This window comes from Engystomops pustulosus, chromosome 5, assembly GCF_040894005.1.
Source record: "Engystomops pustulosus chromosome 5, aEngPut4.maternal, whole genome shotgun sequence".
Taxonomy (NCBI): Eukaryota; Metazoa; Chordata; class Amphibia; order Anura; family Leptodactylidae; genus Engystomops; species Engystomops pustulosus.
In genome coordinates, this window is record NC_092415.1 from 151953788 (window position 1) to 151976357 (window position 22570).

Consider the following 22570-nt stretch of genomic DNA (forward strand, 5'->3'; position numbering starts at 1 on the left):
ACAGTCCTAGCCATCAGCTGCAAGTCTGAAGTACCAAGATTTGGGTTTTTTTTCCAGGCAGAAAATAATGAGAGACAGACTGAGATAACATAGGTACATTGGTCCTTTAAATTACAGAAAGATAGACCCAGGGAAACTTTATATGGGAAAAGCCCTCTTTAGGGCTTGCAGCTCTTGCTGACCTTGCTTTAGGGCTTGCTGCTAATGCTGACCTTGCTGCTCAGCAACTGCTAAAATAAATGTTTATCTAAAGCTAACCTATACAATTACTGGATATACAAGAGATGAGCCTCTCAATCTATATGTTTACATTGCTCTCATAGAATCTACATCTTTACAGGAAATGTAGCAGATGATAAGCACTACAGAGTAAGAGGGGCTCCATGAACTCATAACAGTATTGTGTGCAAGCATGTCAACCACAACCATAGATCTAATACTACGCAGCCATTCACTCGCTTGTCTCTAAAGCAGGATGCAGTTTACTAAAATGGATTGCGCAATGGAGGACATCCAACCACCATATACTTGAGTGAACAGTAGAATTAAAGGGTTGGCCACTAATAAAAAAGTTTATCAGGGTAAGTACAAGAACATATCACCTTGCATTGTGTAGTGGCAGACACTGTCACTTATGAGATCTAGTAGATCTAAAGCTAAGGAACACACAGCATGCTACCCAGAACCTGGTTCAACTGGAATATGATGAAAATGACTAGATGTAAGGATCTACTGGTAATTTATGGCATAAAACATGGTCAACAGGTTCATCGGTTTCTTTTAACTTTGTTTTCTCTAAAAATTTTAGTTCCTTCTGTTCAACATAAATAAAATAATAATGTGCTTTGATTTCAGCTCCATCATATATAGTGATCATATGTGAATCACATGACAATGTAATAAAGGGCAATAAAAGAATTCCAGATAAGATATGTAAGCTGGTAATGCTTCACTACCTAAATTGTTTTAGGCATGACCCTAAAAGCTAGTGATTGTTTGGAAGGATATTGGGAATTAGTCCAACTTGTAGGAAAATATTGTTTCAAGTACTGCCAAGACTTACTGGGGAGTGGTGAAGTGTCAACAAGACGGGATGCTGTGTCACAGCTTCAAACGCTGATAGAGCTGTCCTGATCAGTTCATCTGATGCAGCCTGACCTGGTCACAAAAAAAATGGCATTGTTGTGTTGTAGGACTCTCGGAGACTCAATTAACCTTTGTTCTAGTCATTCTTTCATGTTGTGGATTGGCCTGAGATGCACTTACCAACTGCTCCTTCCAAATTAGTCTCACCAGTGTCCACAGATTTAATTTGGTTCTGGAAAAACAAAAAAACAAAAACACTATTGTGAAGCAGTTGATTTTTTAGGCCTTTAACACTGTTATTAACATAAATAAATAAAAATATTACAAAATACGTCTGTAATGTAATAATTTCACATACAGAAAGCATGGAAATCTTTCCTTTCTGATTTGTCCATAGATAAAAGGGAAGATATTGTGATAAACATCTCTTTTATCTGTATATCAGTATAACACGGAGGAGGGGGTAAAATCTCCTGGCATTATCTATTCACATAGTATCTATGCAGAGGGATTGTAGGGAGGAGCAGAGAACAGATGGGATGTATGGGAACAGATCACACATGGAAATAGTTCCCAAAATTTAATTTATCTTTTAGCCCCATTGTTTAACTACACCATATGATCCTCTGATCGTAGATACAGTATAAAATATAAAAGTGCTTTAGTTTATTTCTGTAAAAATAATCCTGTTCTGACAACACATTTTCGCCCTTTGATCCCAGGTCCAGCAAATGCAGGTACAGTCATCTGTGTGAACCCCTTAAATGCCATGGTCAGTAATGACATGGTACACTATTCAAGCCAAGTAAGGTCAAATTGACCTTTATGTGCCTTGTGATTCCTTAGGTCATTTGCATGCAGCGTTCAAAGTTCTTTTTTGGTGTTATCATCAAAAATGTGAATCTTTCTTGATTCTTGCTTTGACATCTTGTGGGCCTAAATCTTTAGTACAGGTTCCCTTAAATTATGTAATAATCCAAAACACCCAGTAGTAAAATAACTTCTTATCCCCCTTCTTATATGCCCCACTATCTCACATGAAATAAGTAATCTGGAAAATGATCTCTGGTCAGTAAATATAAATTGTATAGGAAATAGGAATAAGAATTTTCTAGAAAACCAAAGAAAGGTAGCTTGGTAAGTAGAAGGGTAATTAATTGTCTGGACATTTGTTGTAGGGTCAATTCAGATTACCAAAAGAAGACCAGGAAATAGGGTTAATCTACAAGGTCATCTAAATCAGTCCTAATTTCAATAGGTTGTTTAGCTGCAAATAACTTATAAAAATGAAACAGCCACATGTGAAATAAATCTGTCAAGAGTGAATTCACTACTTTAGTTATTTAGATGAACTGTATTTATGAATGTGCTCAGTATCATTAGACAATACGAAGAATGAAAAGTAAATCATTGACAGAGCAAATATAGTAGGACTTGAGAGCACGTTTTACCTTCTCGGTCTTCAACCACCAAAGATATCCTTAAGATTACACTTTTTGCTTTTCCCAATAAAAAGAAGCTGTGTTTTTAACAAATTACCTTTTTGTGATATGTCTCTCTTGGTTATCTTTAGAAATTCGAAAATCTGTCAGCGTTACCAACAGGGACCTGTGAAACCTGTCATCTTTCTCCCTAATTTACACTAGACTCTCTATAATTAATGTACATTCTCCAGCACATTCAGGAGCCTGACAACAGATATTCTGTGATTTCAAATAAAGCTGTTATTCGTGACACGAGACTCCAGAGCACAGGGAGATACAACGTTCATCCCTAAGAGTCTGCTGCATTCATTTGTTTGTATCATTTGTATTGCAGCAAGTTATTTCTGCAGATTTTCCTGGCTGTACAGATCATGGTGTCCAATAATTGCCTTAAGAATGGGAATTAAACATAGGATACAGACTAACAGAGAGCAGAATTAAATAGAACACACTGGTATGCTGTTCTTCAAATCAAGAGCTCTGACTGTAGAAAATACTAGATTCTGTATCCGGAGATAGAAATGGAGAAGTTTTAACAATCTCATAAGAGCAACTGTGCCCAATGAAGATCCCCAGAGTAGGGCTGAAAAAGGGATTTCTGATTATATTATCTTCCACTCCAATCTCTAATAACTTCCCATCGGGATTTGGAGACAAGCTAGATTTCACTTAAAAAGAGTTCTGTTAATGGTCTCTGGCAAGTAATTACTATTTAAAACATGTTTGGTGTCCCATGGTTCATATTGTTCTTCTGACTTGAATAACTCAACTCCTGTGAGATTGGTTTGAGATAACCCACAGGATATGATTTATATAATACAACCAGGAACTGGGAGAAAATCGCTACTTTCATATAGGAGACTAATAGATTTATCTAGCTTGAGGACTGAAGATTCTGGTTTTCTTATACAGGCAGAAAAAGTATTGTCAAATATTAAATTGCTTGAAGCAGCGTAACTCTCCAGCTCCATAAAGAACTTACAGTGATAAGTCTGCAGCTACTTACAAATTCCAGTACAAAAACAAAGACAGATATGAACATTTGTGACGATGCAATAGACATAAAATTGAGCTTATTATGTTTCAATCATACATTTAGGTAGAAATATTACATTTGAAAAACTCTCTTGTAATCCATAGGGATTTGTCAATATTGTTCGAAGTTTTCTACAAGATATTATGTTGGCCTAACATAGCACTATATGCTAAAACTATGACCCATTCAACAGCAGAACCAAGGGATATTCATTGGTTAGAATCGTAGAATCGGAGAAGACGTCTAGAAGAGAAGGTTTCACCTGAAAGTTGCCTATTTTTGAACCCAGTTTATGTTAAACATATTTTTCTTTGGATTTTTATTTTATGATCTTTAAAAAAAAATCATGTTGCTGTCTTTATTTTTTTTTTAAGTTCTATACCATGCAATTTTTACCTAGTTCCTAATCCTGTAATCAATACCTAGTCCCCAATACTGAAATCAATAGTTTTCATCTCAGACACAAAAACAATAGAAGATAGCAGCTCTATGGATAACATCATCATTTCATTAAATGGTACTTAAAAATAAAAAAAAGGAGACAACAAGAGGACCGTGCCTTGGGTAATATTATAAGGGCAAATAAAGAAAAACAAACAGGGGGTAAAAACGGGGTTGGTAACACTCCCCATAAAGAAACATTAACACCTCAAAAGGCTTTATTAGAAGCGTACAGCAAATATAAGGAGATGGTGGCCACCGTTCAGCTTTCCGTTGTCGTCTTCGTAATAGAATCAGACATCGGTGGATATAGTTTTGGGCGCAGTTAAAAAACCTAATAAATTAAATAATTAAAGCACTCTTCTTTAGCCCACGGAGTGATGTCCTAGCAGCACCAGACCAGCTGTTTTTAAGGTTTTTAAACCACACCGACAACTATTTCATTAAATGAGGTACAGTTACAGTTACCAGTGTATAATGAGGTCCCTGCTATGGCCTCCGGATGTATCCAGATACAAGTTGGCATTTTTATGAAGTTTATAAATGGCTTTAGTTCAAGGAAGGGTTACTTTAATCGTTTTAAGACAGATCAATGTAAAAATATGTTGACAAGTATGTTAAAGGTGCATAGAGAGGGCTCAGGGACTAAGCCCATACAGAGCAGGTGTCTTCTGCATTATACAACAGACACCTGCCATTTACTGCTGTGATCAGTGCTTTGATTTTTTAGGTGTTATGCACATGTTACAGTGCTCAGGAATCTGTGTCGTCATAAAATTGACGATCAGCGCCCCTTTGATATTATAGGTGAGCATCAATTGGTTTCCACTACAGCTGGGAGACTCATAAAGCCTCTCAAACCTCTGACTCAGTCATTACTTTTACAGTCTCCTTCTGGCAGTCTATACTAGTAAAGAAAAACAATCAAAACATAATGAAAAACAATTCTATTGAAATATATTGTATAAACACCCTAGGGGGGGTATGGAAAAATGTAAACAAAATTATTTAAGGGCTAAAATAACAATAATTATTTCATACAGTAAATACTATCACTATTTTTTTTACCATTTTGCCACGAATAATCTCATACAGTTTCCAAAATGGTATAAATGAAAACATCAACTCAAACAGTAAAAAGTGACCTCTTACATAGCTCTGTACAATAAAGTATAAAAAAATTATTGGTATTAAAAAACCCTTACAAATTTGTTATTAATATGATCAAACTGTCGTCAAAACAGAGCCTCAGAACATACAAAAATTTTAACCCCTTATCACCGACACTAGTTTTCAGCTCAATGACCAGACTCGATTTTTCAAATCTGACATGTCTCACGATAATTGGTTATAACTTCGGAACGCTTTAACATATCTCGGTGATTTTGAGAATGTTTCTCGTGACACATTGTACTTCATGTTAATTATAAAATTTAAGTGATAAGTTTTGCGTTTCGTTCTGAAAAAAAGTGAAAATTTGGCAAAAGTTTGTAAAAATTCTTCATTTTCCAAGTTTGAAATGTTCTGGTTTCCAGACAGGAAGTAAAACTACCCAAAAAGTTTGATAATTAACATTTACAGAATATCTGCTTTATGTTGGGATGATATTTTATGCTTCCGGTCATTTTTCTAGGATGTTATGAGGCGCAGAACTTTAGGTGCGATTTTTCTTATTTTCATGAAAATTGCCATACCTCACATTTTGAGGGACAACTCAGCTTTCAAGTGACTTTGAGAGGCCTAAATAATAGTAAAACCCCATAAATTACCCCACTATAGAAAATTCACCCCTCAACATATGTAAAACAACTTCTATTAAGTCCATTAACCCTTTAAGTGTTTCACATGGGTTAAAAAATATGGACCTGCGATTTAGAAACTAGAATTTTTTTGGAAATACATTCATTTAGGCCAAAACTGAAATTTTCTGAATAAATAAAATGATGAAACGCACTTCAACGCTTGATGCCCAATTCCTCCCGAGTGTACTGATACCCCATATGTGGTGGTAAACTGCTGTACGGGCGCACGGCCGACTATAGAATGAATGGAGGCGCCATTCACAGCAGATTTGTATTGTCACATTGTACGACCTATAAATTTTTATTTTTTTTGGTAATGCGAACATATGAGGGCTTATTTTTTATGGGATGAGATACAATGTATAAATAATTTATTTTGGGAGTCTAAAGCTTATTCATGAGGTTTTATTAACTATTTCAAGGGGGACACAAACAAAATCATCAATTTTTATTTTGGATTGTTAGCATTTTTTTCCCCCCGCTCACCGTAACGTAAAAATAATATTTTATCTTTATTCTCTGGTTCACTACGATTGCGGTGATACCTCATTTATATAGTTTTTCTTATTTTTGCTCAATTTTCCTGAGCAAAACCAATATTGGAGAAAATCGCATTGTTTTTACTATTGACAACTTTTCAGGGCCATAACTTCTGTATTTTTCTGTTGCCAGAACTGGTTGAGGGCTTATTTTTTGCGAAAACAGTTGTTCTTTTCAGTCGTATCATATTAGGTACCGTAACTTTTTTTGATCACTTTTTAGAACATTTTTTGTGATGGTGTTTGATGAAAAATTGTATATTATGGGAAGTTTTTCGAGTTTTTTTTTTTACGTAGTTCACCGAGCGGGTTCAATATTGACTTAGATTTATTGTACAGATTAATACGGACGCAATGATACCAAATATGTACGTGTTTTTGTGTTTTATTTACTTTATTTGCATTTTATGTGTTACTGGGGAGATTATGGGACTTTTATTTTATTTATTTATTTAATTATATTATAAAAAGATTTAATTTTTTTTTTTTTTTACTTTTTTACATTTTCTACTTCTTGGCTTGAATAAGCGATCATCCGATCGCTTATTCAAGCCTTTACACTGCAATACACTTGTATTGCAGTGTATAGTGAAAGTAACTGAGCATGCTGCGCATGCTCAGTTACTTACAGCCGGGTCCTGCCAGGAAGGCAGGACCCGGTGAGAAGAGGAGCCGACAGCCCCGGGTCACTCGTCGGAACCCGGGGCAGCGGAAGGAGGGATCGGATCCCCCGGTAAGCACACCGGGGGGGTCCGATCCACGGGGGACACACTTGCACGCCGCGGTCATGCTTGACCGCGGCGTGCAAGGGGTTAAACACCCGGGATCGGAGTTTTTCCGATCCCGGGTGTTAGTGCCGGGTCTGGGCTGTGATATCACAGCCCGACACCGGCACCAGCGAGACCCGGTGTCCCGAAAACTTCTTCTGATGCGCCGCCGTAGAAAGGCGTCGCATCAGAAGAAGTACCCTTAATGACCGCCGTAAAAACCTGATAGGGCGGTCATTAAGGGGCTAAAGAAAAACCAGGTCCTGAAAAGGTTAACCCCTTCCTATTACGCACGCCATAATAGTACGGCGCACATCGGGAATGGTCCGACCGACAGGGCCCACAGGCTGAGCCCTCTCTGTACAAGGTAGCACCAGTAACATCCACATGTAAATGTGTCCGGCAAAGCTGCCGGAGGCATCTAAATCCGGCGGCACACACGCTGCCATATTGGATTATATCGCTGCCCCTGTGATGTCCCCGGGGGGTGGCGATAGGATACAATGACAGCCAGGAGTCTATACTAGACTCCCAGGCCTGTAATTCAGCCTGATTCAGCTGAAAGCAGACGCTCAGAGATCACTAGCAAAGCCGCAATGTACTGCAGTATTGCTGTATATATGGTAGATTCGATCAGGCACCCATGGGTTAAATTACCATTGGAGGACTAAAAATAGTAGATAAGTAAAATGGTAAAAAAATATAAAAACCTAAAAGGTGAAATCACCCCCCCCCCCCTTTCCCTAGAACTGAAATAAAAATAGACAAAAAAAATCAAGTTAGCTAACCCAAATGTGCCCAAATGTCCGAATCAACACTTTTGCAACTAATAAAAATTTTAAGAAAAAGGGATCAAAAAGTCTTACACTCTGAAAATAAGTAGCAATGAAAATATCATCAAATCCTGCAAAATATAAAACCGTACAGATATCTGTATGCTGTAGTATGAAAAGGTTATAAATGCCAGAAGATGGCAACTTTAAGACTTTTTTTTAGACTAAAGGTTTTAATTTAAAAAAAAATCTATTAAAATCTATTAAAAACAATATAAATTTGGCATCTCCATGATCGTACCAACCCAAGGAATAAAGTGGAAGTGTCAATTGGAAGGAAAAGTGACAGACATAAATACAGGGTCTACAAGAAAGTGGTACAATCGTGTTTTTTTGCCAATTTCCCCCCATTTGGAACTGGAAAGTACCATTTGTTACACAGAAAACAAGCCCACGCAAAGCTCTGCACATGGAATAATAAAGAATTTATGGATTTTTGAAGGTGGGGAGTAAAAAACAGAAACGCAAAAACGAGTTGTTAAGGGGTTAAGCATTACTAACTGGAGCAGCAGAACAGCATCACATATGGGACATGGGAACTGTTCAAGTTGAGGTTCTTTAGGTTAGGGAAGTATGGCCAGTTTAAAAAAAGAGGAGTAAGGACAAAAAACTATTCATCACAGCACCTAGTCCACCTCCAACCACAACTTAGGGCACGTCACTTGCAAAAGTCTGTGGAAAAAGTAATTTTTTGACTCTTTAGCCCATCCTCCACCTACTGCTTTCAGATACTTTCTAAACAGCAAATAAGTTTCAACCCTTACTGCTCACATAAACTATGAACTTGATTTAACTATTTCACTGCTGGTTTCTACTATTTATTACATTCTCTGTGTTCCCCCATGTGTTTAAAGCTGTAAGGCTAGTCACTATATAAACTCCTATATGTACGCTTTGCAGTGATCAGCGGATTTACTTGTAGCACTGGATTTCTACTGGATTTCTCACTGGATTTACTATTAAATTGCTTAACTGTGGGCAACCTAAATTAGACCTCATCTACATGGCAGATAAGAAAGGGATTATTCTCTGCCTATTTCTCTGATGCTCAGAAAAATGTTTAACAAGCAGCTACAAAACAGAAAAAAACATAACTCTGGAATGAAAAGGGAAAGCATCACAATATGGACATCCATGGCTTTCTTCCTTCTAAAATTAACTTTAATTAATGAGCCAGGAGGGCTACCCTATACTATTATACAATATTAACATATACTATATTATACAAGCTATTAGTGTGAAGGAGCACTTACCCCCTCCCACTCTGTGGTCACTGCAGCGGAGATTAAAAATGTGCAGGGGGGTGAGACCGAGATGTGCTGCTGCACAGCATAACAACAGTTTGTAAGGCCAGGGCACAGACTGGATAGGGCAGCCTTTCGGTCTCAGCATAATTAAGAAGTAAGTTGATTTTAGAAGGAAGGCCATGGATAAAAAATATAAGGAGATTACCACAGTCACAGTGCCTGGATCTATGAGTAAGAGTCACTGGTTTAATCATGCTTGATTTCAATGGTAGATTTCCTTTTAGGCCTTAAATTTCATAAATATCTTATTGGTACTTTTATTTGTCTGGGTTAACAAATTTTATTATCTTTTATGAACATACTGTACTGTGAAAGAACCTGTTAATAGATAATCTGCAATAGAATTCTAAACTCACTACTTTTGGGAAAACTGCAAGCACAATATTCATTCAACAAAAATCTTCATAAAAATCATACAAGCTCAGCATCTAATATAAATGAAAATAGCAGGAATTATATTTCCATTTGGTAATGTATTCTCTGAAGCTATATGGAATACTGCTGAATAGATTTGAAATTCATATTGCAATAGCATGTTGTTTTTCTAGCATGGGCAATGAATCCTAAAGCTGTAAAACAGAGACAAAAACATCATCACCTTATAATATATTAACAGTCTAATTAGATCAAATCAAGATATTTTAGGGCTTTACATTTTTTATTATCGCCTCATTATATGCTTTATGAAACAAATATTCCAGACTTTCACATTTTGCTGCCAATTCTACACTTGAGGCTACTAAATTGTAAATGAAACTAATCAGTTTTCTTGGAATCAATACCCCGTGGAAAGTGCATGCATAGAAATTAAATCAACACGAGTCACTTTATTTTCTTGTACGCTGCATATAACAGACCTTACTGAACAATTTCCATCTTCTAATTATCAACAGCAGGCATACTGTACATAACAATAGTCCCATATGAAATCTCTGGTATTCCCACATTAATATAAATATGATAAGAATTGAAGGGTAGTAGAGATTGATATCAGGAACAAAACAGAAATAGACATTTCGTCTACACAGATATGTACAGGTTTATGCAAAGGTTTGGGCTGACCTTGTCAGATTCCAAGCTTGGTTGATTTATATGGAAACATAAGGTCGCTGTAGGCTTAAACTAAGCCTCTGTATACACCTACAGAGAGACCTGGGAAGATTGTCCTACTGGATTGTTTTTATGGCCTACACCAGGAGCATGCAAATACCCTATTCACCCGGTCTGCAGAGTTTGTTTTGAAGGTAAAATGAAAGGAGAGTTATACCCTGCACGCCACTTTGGGCGTGACGAGAGTGGGGCAGTTGAGAGAGAGAACTCCTTGCTCTGCCATATTTACTATAGTCTCAGTCATAAAATTGGCAGTGCTCACATCCGTATATAGAAGTAGGTCTACTACTTAGTAGCCTCTTAGTATATCTACACAGGCAGAGGTTCAACAGTCTTAAAATATTTCCCCAAGAATCTCTCAAGAAGGGTCAACCTTTAACAGTTTATGAAAATTTCCATGATTACCTACTGTAATAATTTAGTGATGCCTATTTACTATAGGCAAACACATGAATGCGGTACCATGTTTTAGAGAAATGAAGCGTTAGTAATGGTAGATCACAGTGTAGCTGATAAAAAGAGCTGATAAGCAGAGCTGACATCAGAAAAACACAGGTAGCAGGGTCTTGTCAACCTCCCCCGCCCTCCATACACATACACAATGGCTTTCAATGTTTGCTTTTTGAAGGTTAAATTTGTAGCTAGAATTGATATAGGCCGAAAGCGTACATTGCCACCAAATGTGCAGCAGCTATAATGCTCTAATTTTGTCCCGATGTGTCACTATGTTTATTTGGAGGGTTCGGATAAAGCTAGCAGTTTATCCCTGCTAAAAATTGGGCAGCACATTTTTAACAGGTAGCACTAGCACTTTATGATCAATTTTGGTCATGTAAATATGTCTCCCACCACTATATCCCCTTTGGGCTTCCTATTCTAGTTTTGATTTTTATAAAATTTTAAACATTGTTCAATATTGAAGTATAATAAAGATGAATTGCTACTTTTTGATGGATTGTTCTTTTTTGTTGATGGATTATTGAGTTGTATCTTAGAAATTCCATTTTGTAAACTATGATATACAGGCAATGACCTTGGTTCTGTATAAAAATAATAAGGGGGGGCATCATATAGATATTATGCATCTAATTGGAGGACACACCATATAATTAGGGGTACAGAATTCATTATAATATATATTGTAATACATTGGTGTGTCGCAATGTAATTGTGGGATAAAGTTGTTATCCAGGTAATATTAAATGGCAAATGGTATTTTTAGTTGCACAGTGCAGAAATGTACTGCTGGAAGCTGAAGATATCTGGCGGAAAATTCTGCAGCTATAAGTAGTAGCACGTGTGGTCCCTAAGGAGAAGACACGTCATCTGTGAGATACTAGATCCCACTTCTGCCCGTATCGGATCAGAACCGTAGTAACGGACTAACCTACTACTGTGTGACAGCTCTTAGCCCGGGTAGTGTTGCTTCCATTCTGTCAGTGACACAAATATGCCATCTGGAAGTGATGTGGCGACCCCAGGGTGGGGACTGGTTATGTTATAATCAATGTTATCAGTATTTTTATTGCAGCATTGCAGCTGAGTGCTGAAACTTTCATCCCCAACCAGTTGGAGGCCCAGGAAACCAGGGGTATTTCTTATAACATCCCCATAATTAATGCCCTGACATAACATTGCCCTTGCAGAGCTTACAAAGCAAGAAATGTGCACTAAAAGAGAGAGAAGGAGAAAGGGATTACTTTATTCACTATTATTTCACTGCTTCCCCTGCCGGTGAACAAGAAATTCCAAGAAACAGGACTCCTGCTATATACACAATATTTCTATGTAGAAGCATGGTGGGAAGCCAAAATCAATTCCACTGGTGTGCCATAAATACCCCAGTCTCACACTGAAAAACATGCATGCAATAGTTTACCGCTTGTCCTAAGCTACAGATGCAGCATGCAAGACAGCTAAATCAGGAATTGCAAAATATGGCTCTCTGCTCAGAGCCATCTATGTGGGCAACAAGGCTGTCACCCTGCACAGAGCTTGCAAGACAGGTTGAGAGACTTAAAGGGGACCTGTCAGGCGAAATAAACCCAGATGGAGCACTTACTAAAGTTAGCAACACCCCAGCCCTACCCCAGTGTTAAAGGGAACCTGTCACCAGGGACCTCATTTTCACTAAAGGTGGGTTGTAAAAGCCCATGACACCTGCAATGCAAATATGCCTCTCTGCCTTTTATAAGTATTTGCATCAAAATAAAATTGTGTGTTATGAGTTACATTGCACCCTGACAAAATCCTCTGTGAAGTCACAGGATGGGCTTTGGGTTGGATGCATTTTGAAAAGCAACACGTAACTTGTCTGTACTGCAGGCTGCCCCCCCCCCATCTTTGTGCTACTGTAGAGCTCCTCCTCCCCCCACTGATCACCAGGATATGATCTCTGTGAAAGAGCAGGAGGGAGGAGCTGTAAAGTAGCACAAAGATGGGAGCAAAGCTCTGAGAAGTCACATGTTTTTTTAAATGCATCCAAAGAAAAGCCCAACCCCTGTGACTACCCAAGGACTTTTTCAGGGTGCAAGTAAGTTATAACACACAATTATATTGTAATGCAAATGCTTATAAAAGGCAGAAAGGCAGATTTGCACTGCAGCTGTAATGGGCTTCTGCAACCTGTCTTTAGTGAAAATGAGGTCCCTGGTGACAGGTTCCCTTTAAATCTCTAGCTTTATTGGAAAATAACAATAAGCTAAGAAACACTGCAGGACAGTTTTTATTGTATTGTACGGTTTGTTAGGGACATGGTGATACCCAAATGTTGTGGGGTTTTTTGGCGATTTTAAATTTTTGATGTTGTATTTGATTCTTATATGAGACAAGATTTTTAAAATATTTTTTAATTGCACTTTTTTAAACTTTTTTTTTATTTTGTCCCAGGGTAGAACATGTTATATCTTTTCCCTTTTTACAGAGCGGTACAGTGCCACATGTGTTGTAAGTGTGGATGAAATCCGGCCTTCCAGGGGTATTCTGATTAAGACTGCAGTATGATACATCAAAATAACATTTGTTTTTACATTAGAGAGCCCAAAATGAATGCAATTTAGCCACAAATCTAAAATTACAGTTAACTTACTAGTAATGTGCCATAATTGTAGATAAATTCATCAGTGATGACCTGAGTACGAAATACCTGATTAAAAAACAATAATTAACAGAATAAGTTGTAATAAATTATATAAAGTATATAGAAATATACAAAAACAAAGAAAATGGCTATGAGTATACTGTAAGTACACAGTGCTGAAATCACAAACAATAAACTTTTCAAATGTTTGCAAAGATAAGAAAACAAATAGTTTCTAAAATATATTTGCTCCAATGGTTTGGAAATTTTTAGGGAAAAACAAACCGTCTATCTGCATATTTTAAATAAAAGTATTTTAGAGAAATTTAAAACATAGAGCATAAGATAGGAAGCACAACACAAAGTGTTTAGAAAAGATATTTCCCATTTTTTAGAAACTGCACCATAACTTGCTGGAGAATGTCAAGATTCCAGCATAAATAATTTACTTGTTTAAAGGGAACCTGTCACCGGGGACCTCATTTTCACTAAAGACAGATCGCAGGAGGCCATAACACCTGCAGTGCAGATATGCCTCTCTGCCTTCCCTAAGCATTTACATTACAATATAATTGTGCATTATGACTTACCTTGCACCCTAACAAAATCCGCTGTGTAATCCTAGGGGTTGGGCTTTGATTTGGATGCATTTCAAAAAACAACACATGACTTGTTTGTACTGCAGACTACTCAGCTCTCTGCCCCCACCTTTGTGCTACTGTACAGCTCCTCTGTCGGGAGGGAGGAGCTGTACAGGAGCACAATGGTGGTGGCCAAGAGCTAAGCAGTATGCAGCACAAACAAGTCATGTGTTGTTTTTTGAAATGCATCCAAACCAAAGCCCAACCCCTAGGATTACACAGATGATTTTGTCAGGGTGTTAGGTAAGTAATAATACACAATTATTTTGTAATGCAAATGCTTAGAGAAGGCATAAAGGCAAATTCTTAATGCAGATCTAGTAAAAATGGTCCCTAGTGACAGATTCCCTTAAAGACTTTTTTGGACTAAAATATTGCTGATAAGACACATTACCAATATTAGAATGGTGGTGCCCTAGCAAATGGCTTCTGGTAGTGCAACCCAAAATCCATGAAAACAAGGCCAATAAACATTACAAATAAAGGAAATAAAAGAGCCACATAATAATTTATATAAATATTGCATGGATTTTCAATCAGGTGGTCTGGTTTTAATACCTATTATTTTAACATATTTGTAGAAAAGATGGCTATTAGAAGCTAAAATCAATTTCACAGTTTTGCTCTGAACCACGGATGGACAGGACCAAAACCTGCCCATTTTCACAGGTTGAGCTTTGTAAAGCCAAACTTCTCTGATCAATGCCCTTTTCACCTGTCCTGCTGACATGTAGTGAAATACTTTCTGGAACAAAAAAATACTTTTAGTTCTTTTTTTATACATATAAGAGGATAAATAAATAATACTCAACCTGAGATGTTACTAGATGGAGTATTATGGCCATATTAGGAAGGCACATTTTTAGCTGTTTAGCCTGAACAGTTGAGGGATGTTTACGTCCAGACACATTTGATAGACAGTTGAGAATGTCACCTGGAAGAAAAATTGTGAAGATTAAATCATTCAGTAGGGGGTCAGTTATCTAAGCAGTTTCTTTTTTTCTCTCTTATATTTGCAACTTTTTTTGGTGCATTTGCATATTTGCACCTAAATTGCCAAACAAAGTTAGCTGCAACAGAGTTTTTTATAGAGCTTTTTAGTGTTGCGCCTGATATATCTTTAGAATCCATATGTGGAAAATTCACAATTTTGGCACACATCACACAGAAGGCTAGTGATTTACAAGCTGACAAGTATTTCAGACATGTAATCATGGGTATAAGCAGGGGGATCCATGATGAAACTTAGCTAAACAGTGATGTCACAGTATACAGTAGGTGTAGCACAGTGATGCCATGGTACAGGGATAAAACACATAGTGATGTTATATTGTCAGAATAATACACACAGTGACTTCACAGAACAGAGATAATATACACAGTGATGGCACAGGAGAGGGATTATAACCACAGTGATGTCATAGCCCTGGAATAATTCATATGATGATGTCACAGAATGGGGGATAATATACACTGTGATTTCACAGTAAAAATATAATTCTCACAATGATCTCAGTGCTGGTATATCACAATAAACCAGTAAATTTCACAGTACAATCTACCCAGTAATGTTACAGTACACGGATTATACTGCCAAACACACCAAATGTCACACCAATCGGAAAATCTAAACGCAAAAAGAATACCAAAAAAAAACTTTAACAAATTCTCATTGGCCTCAATGGTTGAGGTGTTCCACAACCGCCTGCTAGTAATGCTCATGATCTCAGTCTATTATGGAAAGATTAGGACCTAGGATCGCACTTTTGTAACTTTCACTATGTTAGTGAATCACGGCTGGGTGCATTATCATCGGACAATGCACTTTCGGTGAAATCCAACGGGTGGCTAAGTAAATGTGCCACACAGTGTGCTCACAATAGTCCTTTATAAAGTCGTGTGCACAAGATATTGCACTGTAAACTAATAAGTCAGATGTGGCAGAATTCTGGGGTAAATGATACAAAAAAATTGCCATAAAACTTTTGGGGCCGCAATCAGGGCCGGCTCCAGCACCTGGCATACCTGGACAAGTGCTGGGGCCCAGAGAGCTGCCGGGGGCCCACACACGCTGTACACATTCACTATGTACTTCCTGGGTGGACTGAGGAAGAGTTGTGACCTGCACTGTTCCTCCCCCACTTGGAGAAGGCACAGGACAGGCAGAGGCTACTGAGCTGCCTGTGTGATGCAGCACATCACAGGTGCAGCAGCAGAGTGGTGTATTATGAGGTTCAGCAGCAACCTCATAAGTTTGTCTGTTCTCTTGTATTCACTCACCACTTTCCTGTCTGTTCCCGTTTGTCTGTGTTTATTTAATAGTGAGTGTTACCCATTATTCTTGTTCTCCCTATTGCCATCCTTCCTGTATTCAGCCTTGGTTGTGTGTGTGTGTGTGTGTTTGTATGCATGCTGGGACTGCTAGTTGGCCAAGTTTTTCTTGCAGCAATTGTTTTGTTAGGGGAGCCCAAATTTAGTACACCAGACCTTAGTATTCTGTAGTCCTTTTCCCTACTATCTCAAAAGGTTTCCATGTTTAGAGAGAAGTTGTCGGGTCCGGAACTAGCCTGGGTACGCTGACCATCACCCGCAGGCAGGGACTAGCTTAGCCTTAGTAAGGGACAGTTTTCCTTTCCCTGTTTCCCTAGTTCTTGCTGCTCTCTTTATATGGTTTGCTGCTTTTACCCTTAACGACCTGGCCCTTTTTTGTTTTTTTTATTTCCATTTTTCACTCCCCATCTATAATTTTTTATTTTTACATGTAAATAGTTCCATGACAGCTTGTTTTCTGCATAACAAATTGCACTTCATAGTGATGGTATTTAATATTCCATGTCGTGTACTGGGAAGCGGGAAAAAATTCCAAATGCCGTGAAAATGGTGAAAAACCGCATTTGCACCATTTTCTTGTGGGCTTGGATTTTGGAGTCTGCTTTATTCTTTGGGTCGGTGCGATCACGGGGATACCAAATTTGTATAGGTTTTATAATGTTTTCGTACATTTACAAAAATTAAATCCTCCTGTACAAATTTTTTTTTTTTATTTTATCTGCTGGCGCTAACTTTTTCATACTTTGGTGTACGGAGCTGTGGGGGGTGTCACTGTCTGCGACTTTTGATGATGTTTTCAATGCTACCATTTTAAGGACTGTAGGTTCTTTTCAATTTTTATTGAATTTTTTTATTTTTTTCAAAATTTATATTTTGATAGATCAGGAAGTTTCAGACGTCGCAATACCTAACACGTTTAGGATTCTTACTGTTTATTTGTATCAGTCCTAGGGAAAGGGAGGTGATTTGAATTTTTAGTTTTTTTCATTATTATTATTTATTTTTTTTACTTTTTTACATTTTTACTATTTTTCAGACCCCCTAGGGTACTTTAACCCTAGGTTGTCTGATCGATCCTACCATATACTGCCATTTTCCACCGCATTCATTAAAAGGTGCAAATCGCACAGTATAATGAATGGGTTAAAAAGAGACTTTTGAAGACCCTAGGCTGTCATGGCGAGCAATCGCTGCTCCCTGATGACGTCACGGGGGAACAACGATTGTCACCAAGATGGCGGCGCCCAAGCCGCCGGCAATCGACGGGTTACACCCGTGATCAGTGCTAGCACTGATCGCTGGTGTTACCAGTAAGTCTTTGCTGCAGTATGCTAATAGATTTTTTTAAATAAACTGAGCAGCTACAGGGAGAGGAGCTGGACTGTCTTTAGGAACATGAGAGTAGAGTGTAGGCAGAGCAGATGAGTTACGAAGCAGAGACCTGAAGCAGTTCATTGCTTTTGTTCCTTCCCTTCACCTACCTCTGACTCCTTTGTCCGTACAGTGCATCTCCTGTTCCCTCCTTTTTCAGTCTATTGATTGTTCTTAGCAGCCTCTTAGCAACCAGAATGCCAGTTGAGACAGGACACAGGTTTTAGTAGGCCCCTGGGCGACAGAGCTTCAGTGGGCCCCTTTACAGTGAACTCAAATGCCAGCATTAAAAATTAAAACAGTCTCCTGTTCCCAGTAATATTCCCCAGTTTATCATCCCAAACAGCCGTGTCATGGTCAGGGCAGTTTTCAGGTCATTTAACCAACAGGGCGAACCTAAAAATGTGTGACCCTACCCTCTGTCAAGTAATAAAACTGAAACTTCAACTCAGCTGCTGCAGAACCTCATAATATACACCTCAGCTTCTGCAGAACCTCATAATACACACCTCAACTGCTGCAGAACCTCATAATACACACTTTAGCTGCTGCGGAACCTCATAATACACACCTAAGCTGCTGCAGAACCTCATAATACACACCTCAGCTGCTGCAGAACCTCATAATACACATCACTGCTGCTGCTGAAAATCATAATACACATCATTGCTGCTGAACCTCATAATACACACCTCAGCTGCTGCTGAAAATCATAATACACATCATTTCTGCGGAACCTCATAATACACACCTCAGCTGCTGCAGAACCTCATAATACACACCTCAGCTGCTGCAGAACCTCATAACACACAGCTGCTGCGGAACTACATAATACACATCATAATACACATAATCATAATACACATAATTTCTGCGGAACCTCATAATACACACCTCAGCTGCTGAGGAACCTCATAATACACACCTCACCTACTGCGGAACCTCATAATACACATCACTGCTACTGCTGAAAATCATAATACACATCATTGCTGCTGAACCTCATAATACACCACTCTGCTGCTGCACCTGTGATGTGCTGCATCACACAGGCAGCTCAGTAGCCTCTGCCTGTCCTGTGCCTTTTCCAAGTGGGGGAGGAACAGTGCAGGACACAACTCTTCCTCAGTCCACCCAGGAAGTACATAGTGAATGTGTACCGGCAGCAAAATGTAAATTTTGAAAAAAATAAAAAATTCAATAAAAATGGAAAAGAACCTACAGTCCTTAAAATTGTAGCATTGAAAACATCATCAAAAGTCGCAGACAGTGACACCCCCCACAGCTCCGTACACCAAAGTATGAAAAAGTTAGCGCCAGCAGATAAAATAAAAAAAAAAATTTGTACAGGAGGATTTAATTTTTGTAAATGTATGAAAACATTATAAAACCTATACAAATTTGGTATCCCCGTGATCGCACCGACCCAAAGAATAAAGCAGACTTGTCATTTGGAACGCCGTAAAATCCAAGCCCACAAGAAAATAGTGCAAATGCGGTTTTTCACTATTTTCACTGCATTTGGAATTTTTTCCCGCTTCCCAGTACACGACATGGAATATTAAATACCATCACTATGAAGTGCAATTTGTTATGCAGAAAACAAGCTGTCATGGAACTATTTACATGTAAAAATAAAAAATTATAGATGGGGAGTGAAAAATGGAAATAAAAAAAACAAAAAAGGGCCAGGTCGTTAAGGGTAAAAGCAGCAAACCATATAAAGAGAGCAGCAAGAACTAGGGAAACAGGGAAAGGAAAACTGTCCCTTACTAAGGCTAAGCTAGTCCCTGCCTGCGGGTGATGGTCAGCTTACCCAGGCTAGTTCCAGACCCGACAACTTCTCTCTAAACACGGAGACCTTTCGAGATAGTAGGGAAAAGGACTACAGAATACTAAGGTCTGGTGTACTAAATTTGGGCTCCCCTAACAAAACGATTGCTGCAAGAAAAACTTGGCCAACTAGCAGTCCCAGCATGCATACAAACACACACACAACCAAGGCTGAATACAGGAAGGATGGCAATAGGGAGAACAAGAATAATGGGTAACACTCACTATTAAATAAACACAGACAGGAAAGTGGTGAGTGAATACAAGAGAACAGACAAACTTCACAGAATCTCTCATCATGGTCAAAGAAAGAAGCTACTAGAAAGTATAGATGGTCCTACAGAACAGAGACAGGAATAAGCATATACTACAATATCAAGCAAATACTGAATGACAAAACCAGCCTTAAATGTAGCTCGCACACTCCTGACAGGATAATGCAAATTGACACAGCTGAGAACTAAAAACAGCAGCAAGTAATGCGGAAACAACAGCAACAAGAAGACAGGTATAATAGACAATCCGGCTACATAGCACAGTGGTAGAGAATGGCTAGTAAGGAGGAAGGATGCCAGTTCAAATCCTCACATGAATATGATTTTATAAGCAAAGCTGATAGATATACCAGGAAGTGTGTCAGGCTAGGAAGAAACCAGCAGCATGATAAAGGTATCGTAGGGTTGTTATCAAAGGCTCTAGCTGTGCCAAAACTATTTCTGTCCAGGTAGCTTCGGAATTAAGCTTTAAATAAAATCTGTCAGTGCCCTACAACAAATGCGCCAAGTGCTATCTCGATTTCACCACCCGCACCTCCAACTCAGTCTTGATTGACAATACCCTGCTTTCCTTTCAGTTCAATTGCAGTGTTGCACCAAAAAGCTCATATGGACATAGCAAATATGAAATTGTTCTCAACAATGTCTCAAGAAAGTACAATGCACATCACTTATAAAAAACAATTATTTAGTTTATGTATACGATACAACATTACGTACAATAAGAGAAGCATGTTGGCATGTCTTACATGTTGCTTAAGCTGCCTGGTGCGGTCTACCAATGGAGGACAAAGGTAATGGTGTGGCTTTTCAGATAACATTTTGAAAGTGTGACATTAGTGATTATATGTAAATAATATACAATTAATATGTAAATAGTGTAGAATAAATGTCATGAAATCAAATTGTATTTTATAATAAAATGACCAAATACAACAATGAGAATGAGAAATACAACATGATCTTTTTTATATCCGATTATATTACCCAGAATTCCTGGCAGCTCATGTACTATGTGATGGATGAGGAGGTCCAGACATACTGACAGGTATTCGTTGACGCTTTGCTGCTCTTTTCCTGGTGTGGTTTTTCTGCTGTCTCTTTCGATGTACATCACAAGTCTGAAAACAAGTCAATGCAAAAGATTAGCCTCTCTGACAATATAAAATAATATATCATTTTTCCAATGTCACCAAAGTCAACCTGAAGAAACTTGAAATGGAATGACATGTCGAGCTGCAAAAGAATGATTTATCATTACTTTAGATGCTCTGTAATACTCTACATTGTATGGAATTAAGACAGACACACTTTCTATGTTTCTAACACTATACATTCATTACCATTACCTGGCGTGTAATATATAATGTAGCTATACCAAATAGAAAACACTATATCACAGTACACAGACTGTAAGCATATTCAATCCCACCGGTCTAAACCCATTTGCTTGATGAACAGACCCATTAGATACCCATTGACCAATGTGTTCTAAAAATGTTGCTAGTCATCATTAACTTCAAAGCAATCCTATTTAGTTTGAATCAAAAGTTATACTATTAAAGGAAAAAAAGTTCCTGAAAGTCAGCTAATAAAATGCTGAAATGCACAGAAATCACATTTTTCTTAAAGTGATATAAATCGAGATATTTATGCCCACAATTTAAAAATTGGTAATGAAATGTCAAAATTGTCCAGGATAGAGAAAATAAAGTACAGGCAGGTCCCCTACTTAAGAACACCCGACTTACAGACAACCCATAGTTCTGGATTTTGGTAATTTACTGTGCTTCAGTCACAGGCTACAATAAACAGCTATAACAATTATCAAAGGTGTTTGCAATTAAGATTTGTTCTTAATCCTGGGTGTTATGACAATCCAACATTTTTAAAACCCAATAGTCATAGAGACTAAATAAAATGTTGCCTGGGGTTATAATTAAAAAGTATACAGTTCCGACTTACACACAAATTCAACTTACAACAAACATGCAGAACCTATCTTGTACGTAACCCGGGGACTGCCTGTACAGATGTGCATACTGGTGTGTGCCCCCTCTGGTAGGATCCACTCTTTTTTTAGGCTTCCTATACCCTTGTTTTAAGAAAATAAGGCTTTACAAACTATGCACCTGTTGGACTCTTGGCTCCATTAAGATCTATGGAACCTGGAGCACCTCACGCTCATTTGCATTTTTTTTGTTTAAAGATAAGGGCATAAGAACCTAAAAGAAGAGTGGATCCCGCCAGAGAAGACACATATCAGCATGTAAGTGGGTTTGGTTTGCATGTCATAACTTCCTCATCTACAAATTCAGTAAAACTGCATATTACAAGGTTTTCTGGCCCTTGATCAATGATTAATATGGATGGCCTATCCACTGGACGATCAGCTGTGTCATCAATATACAAATCAATCAAAGGCCAGATTAACTCATTAATATTATTTTCATGAAAATAGCAAACTAATTTATCAAATTGTACTGGTAATGGAGGGATTGCTCGCACTGCACTGCATGTTCTACTACTTCATGTTCTGTAACTCCAATGGCAAACAATAACATAACTGAGGCTTTATCAGGTCACTCTAGTAACATTCTTTCTTATACTAATTTATTAATAACTTGACAGTAGG

General features: G+C 38.0%; 1 protein-coding gene across 5 annotated transcripts in view; it reads right to left on the reverse strand.

The window, feature by feature from the left end:
* Positions 1–22570, reverse strand: part of ULK4 (unc-51 like kinase 4) — a 488957-nt gene that overhangs the window by 297640 nt on the left and 168747 nt on the right. For all 5 annotated transcript variants that reach the window (XM_072153427.1, XM_072153424.1, XM_072153426.1 and 2 more), the window contains 5 exons: positions 20923–21056; positions 14938–15059; positions 13494–13550; positions 1267–1318; positions 1064–1158 (listed from right to left, as the gene is read on the reverse strand). In XM_072153427.1, the coding sequence (XP_072009528.1) occupies positions 1064–1158; positions 1267–1318; positions 13494–13550; positions 14938–15059; positions 20923–21056 (460 nt within the window). The remainder of the gene's footprint in view (positions 1–1063; positions 1159–1266; positions 1319–13493; positions 13551–14937; positions 15060–20922; positions 21057–22570) is intronic.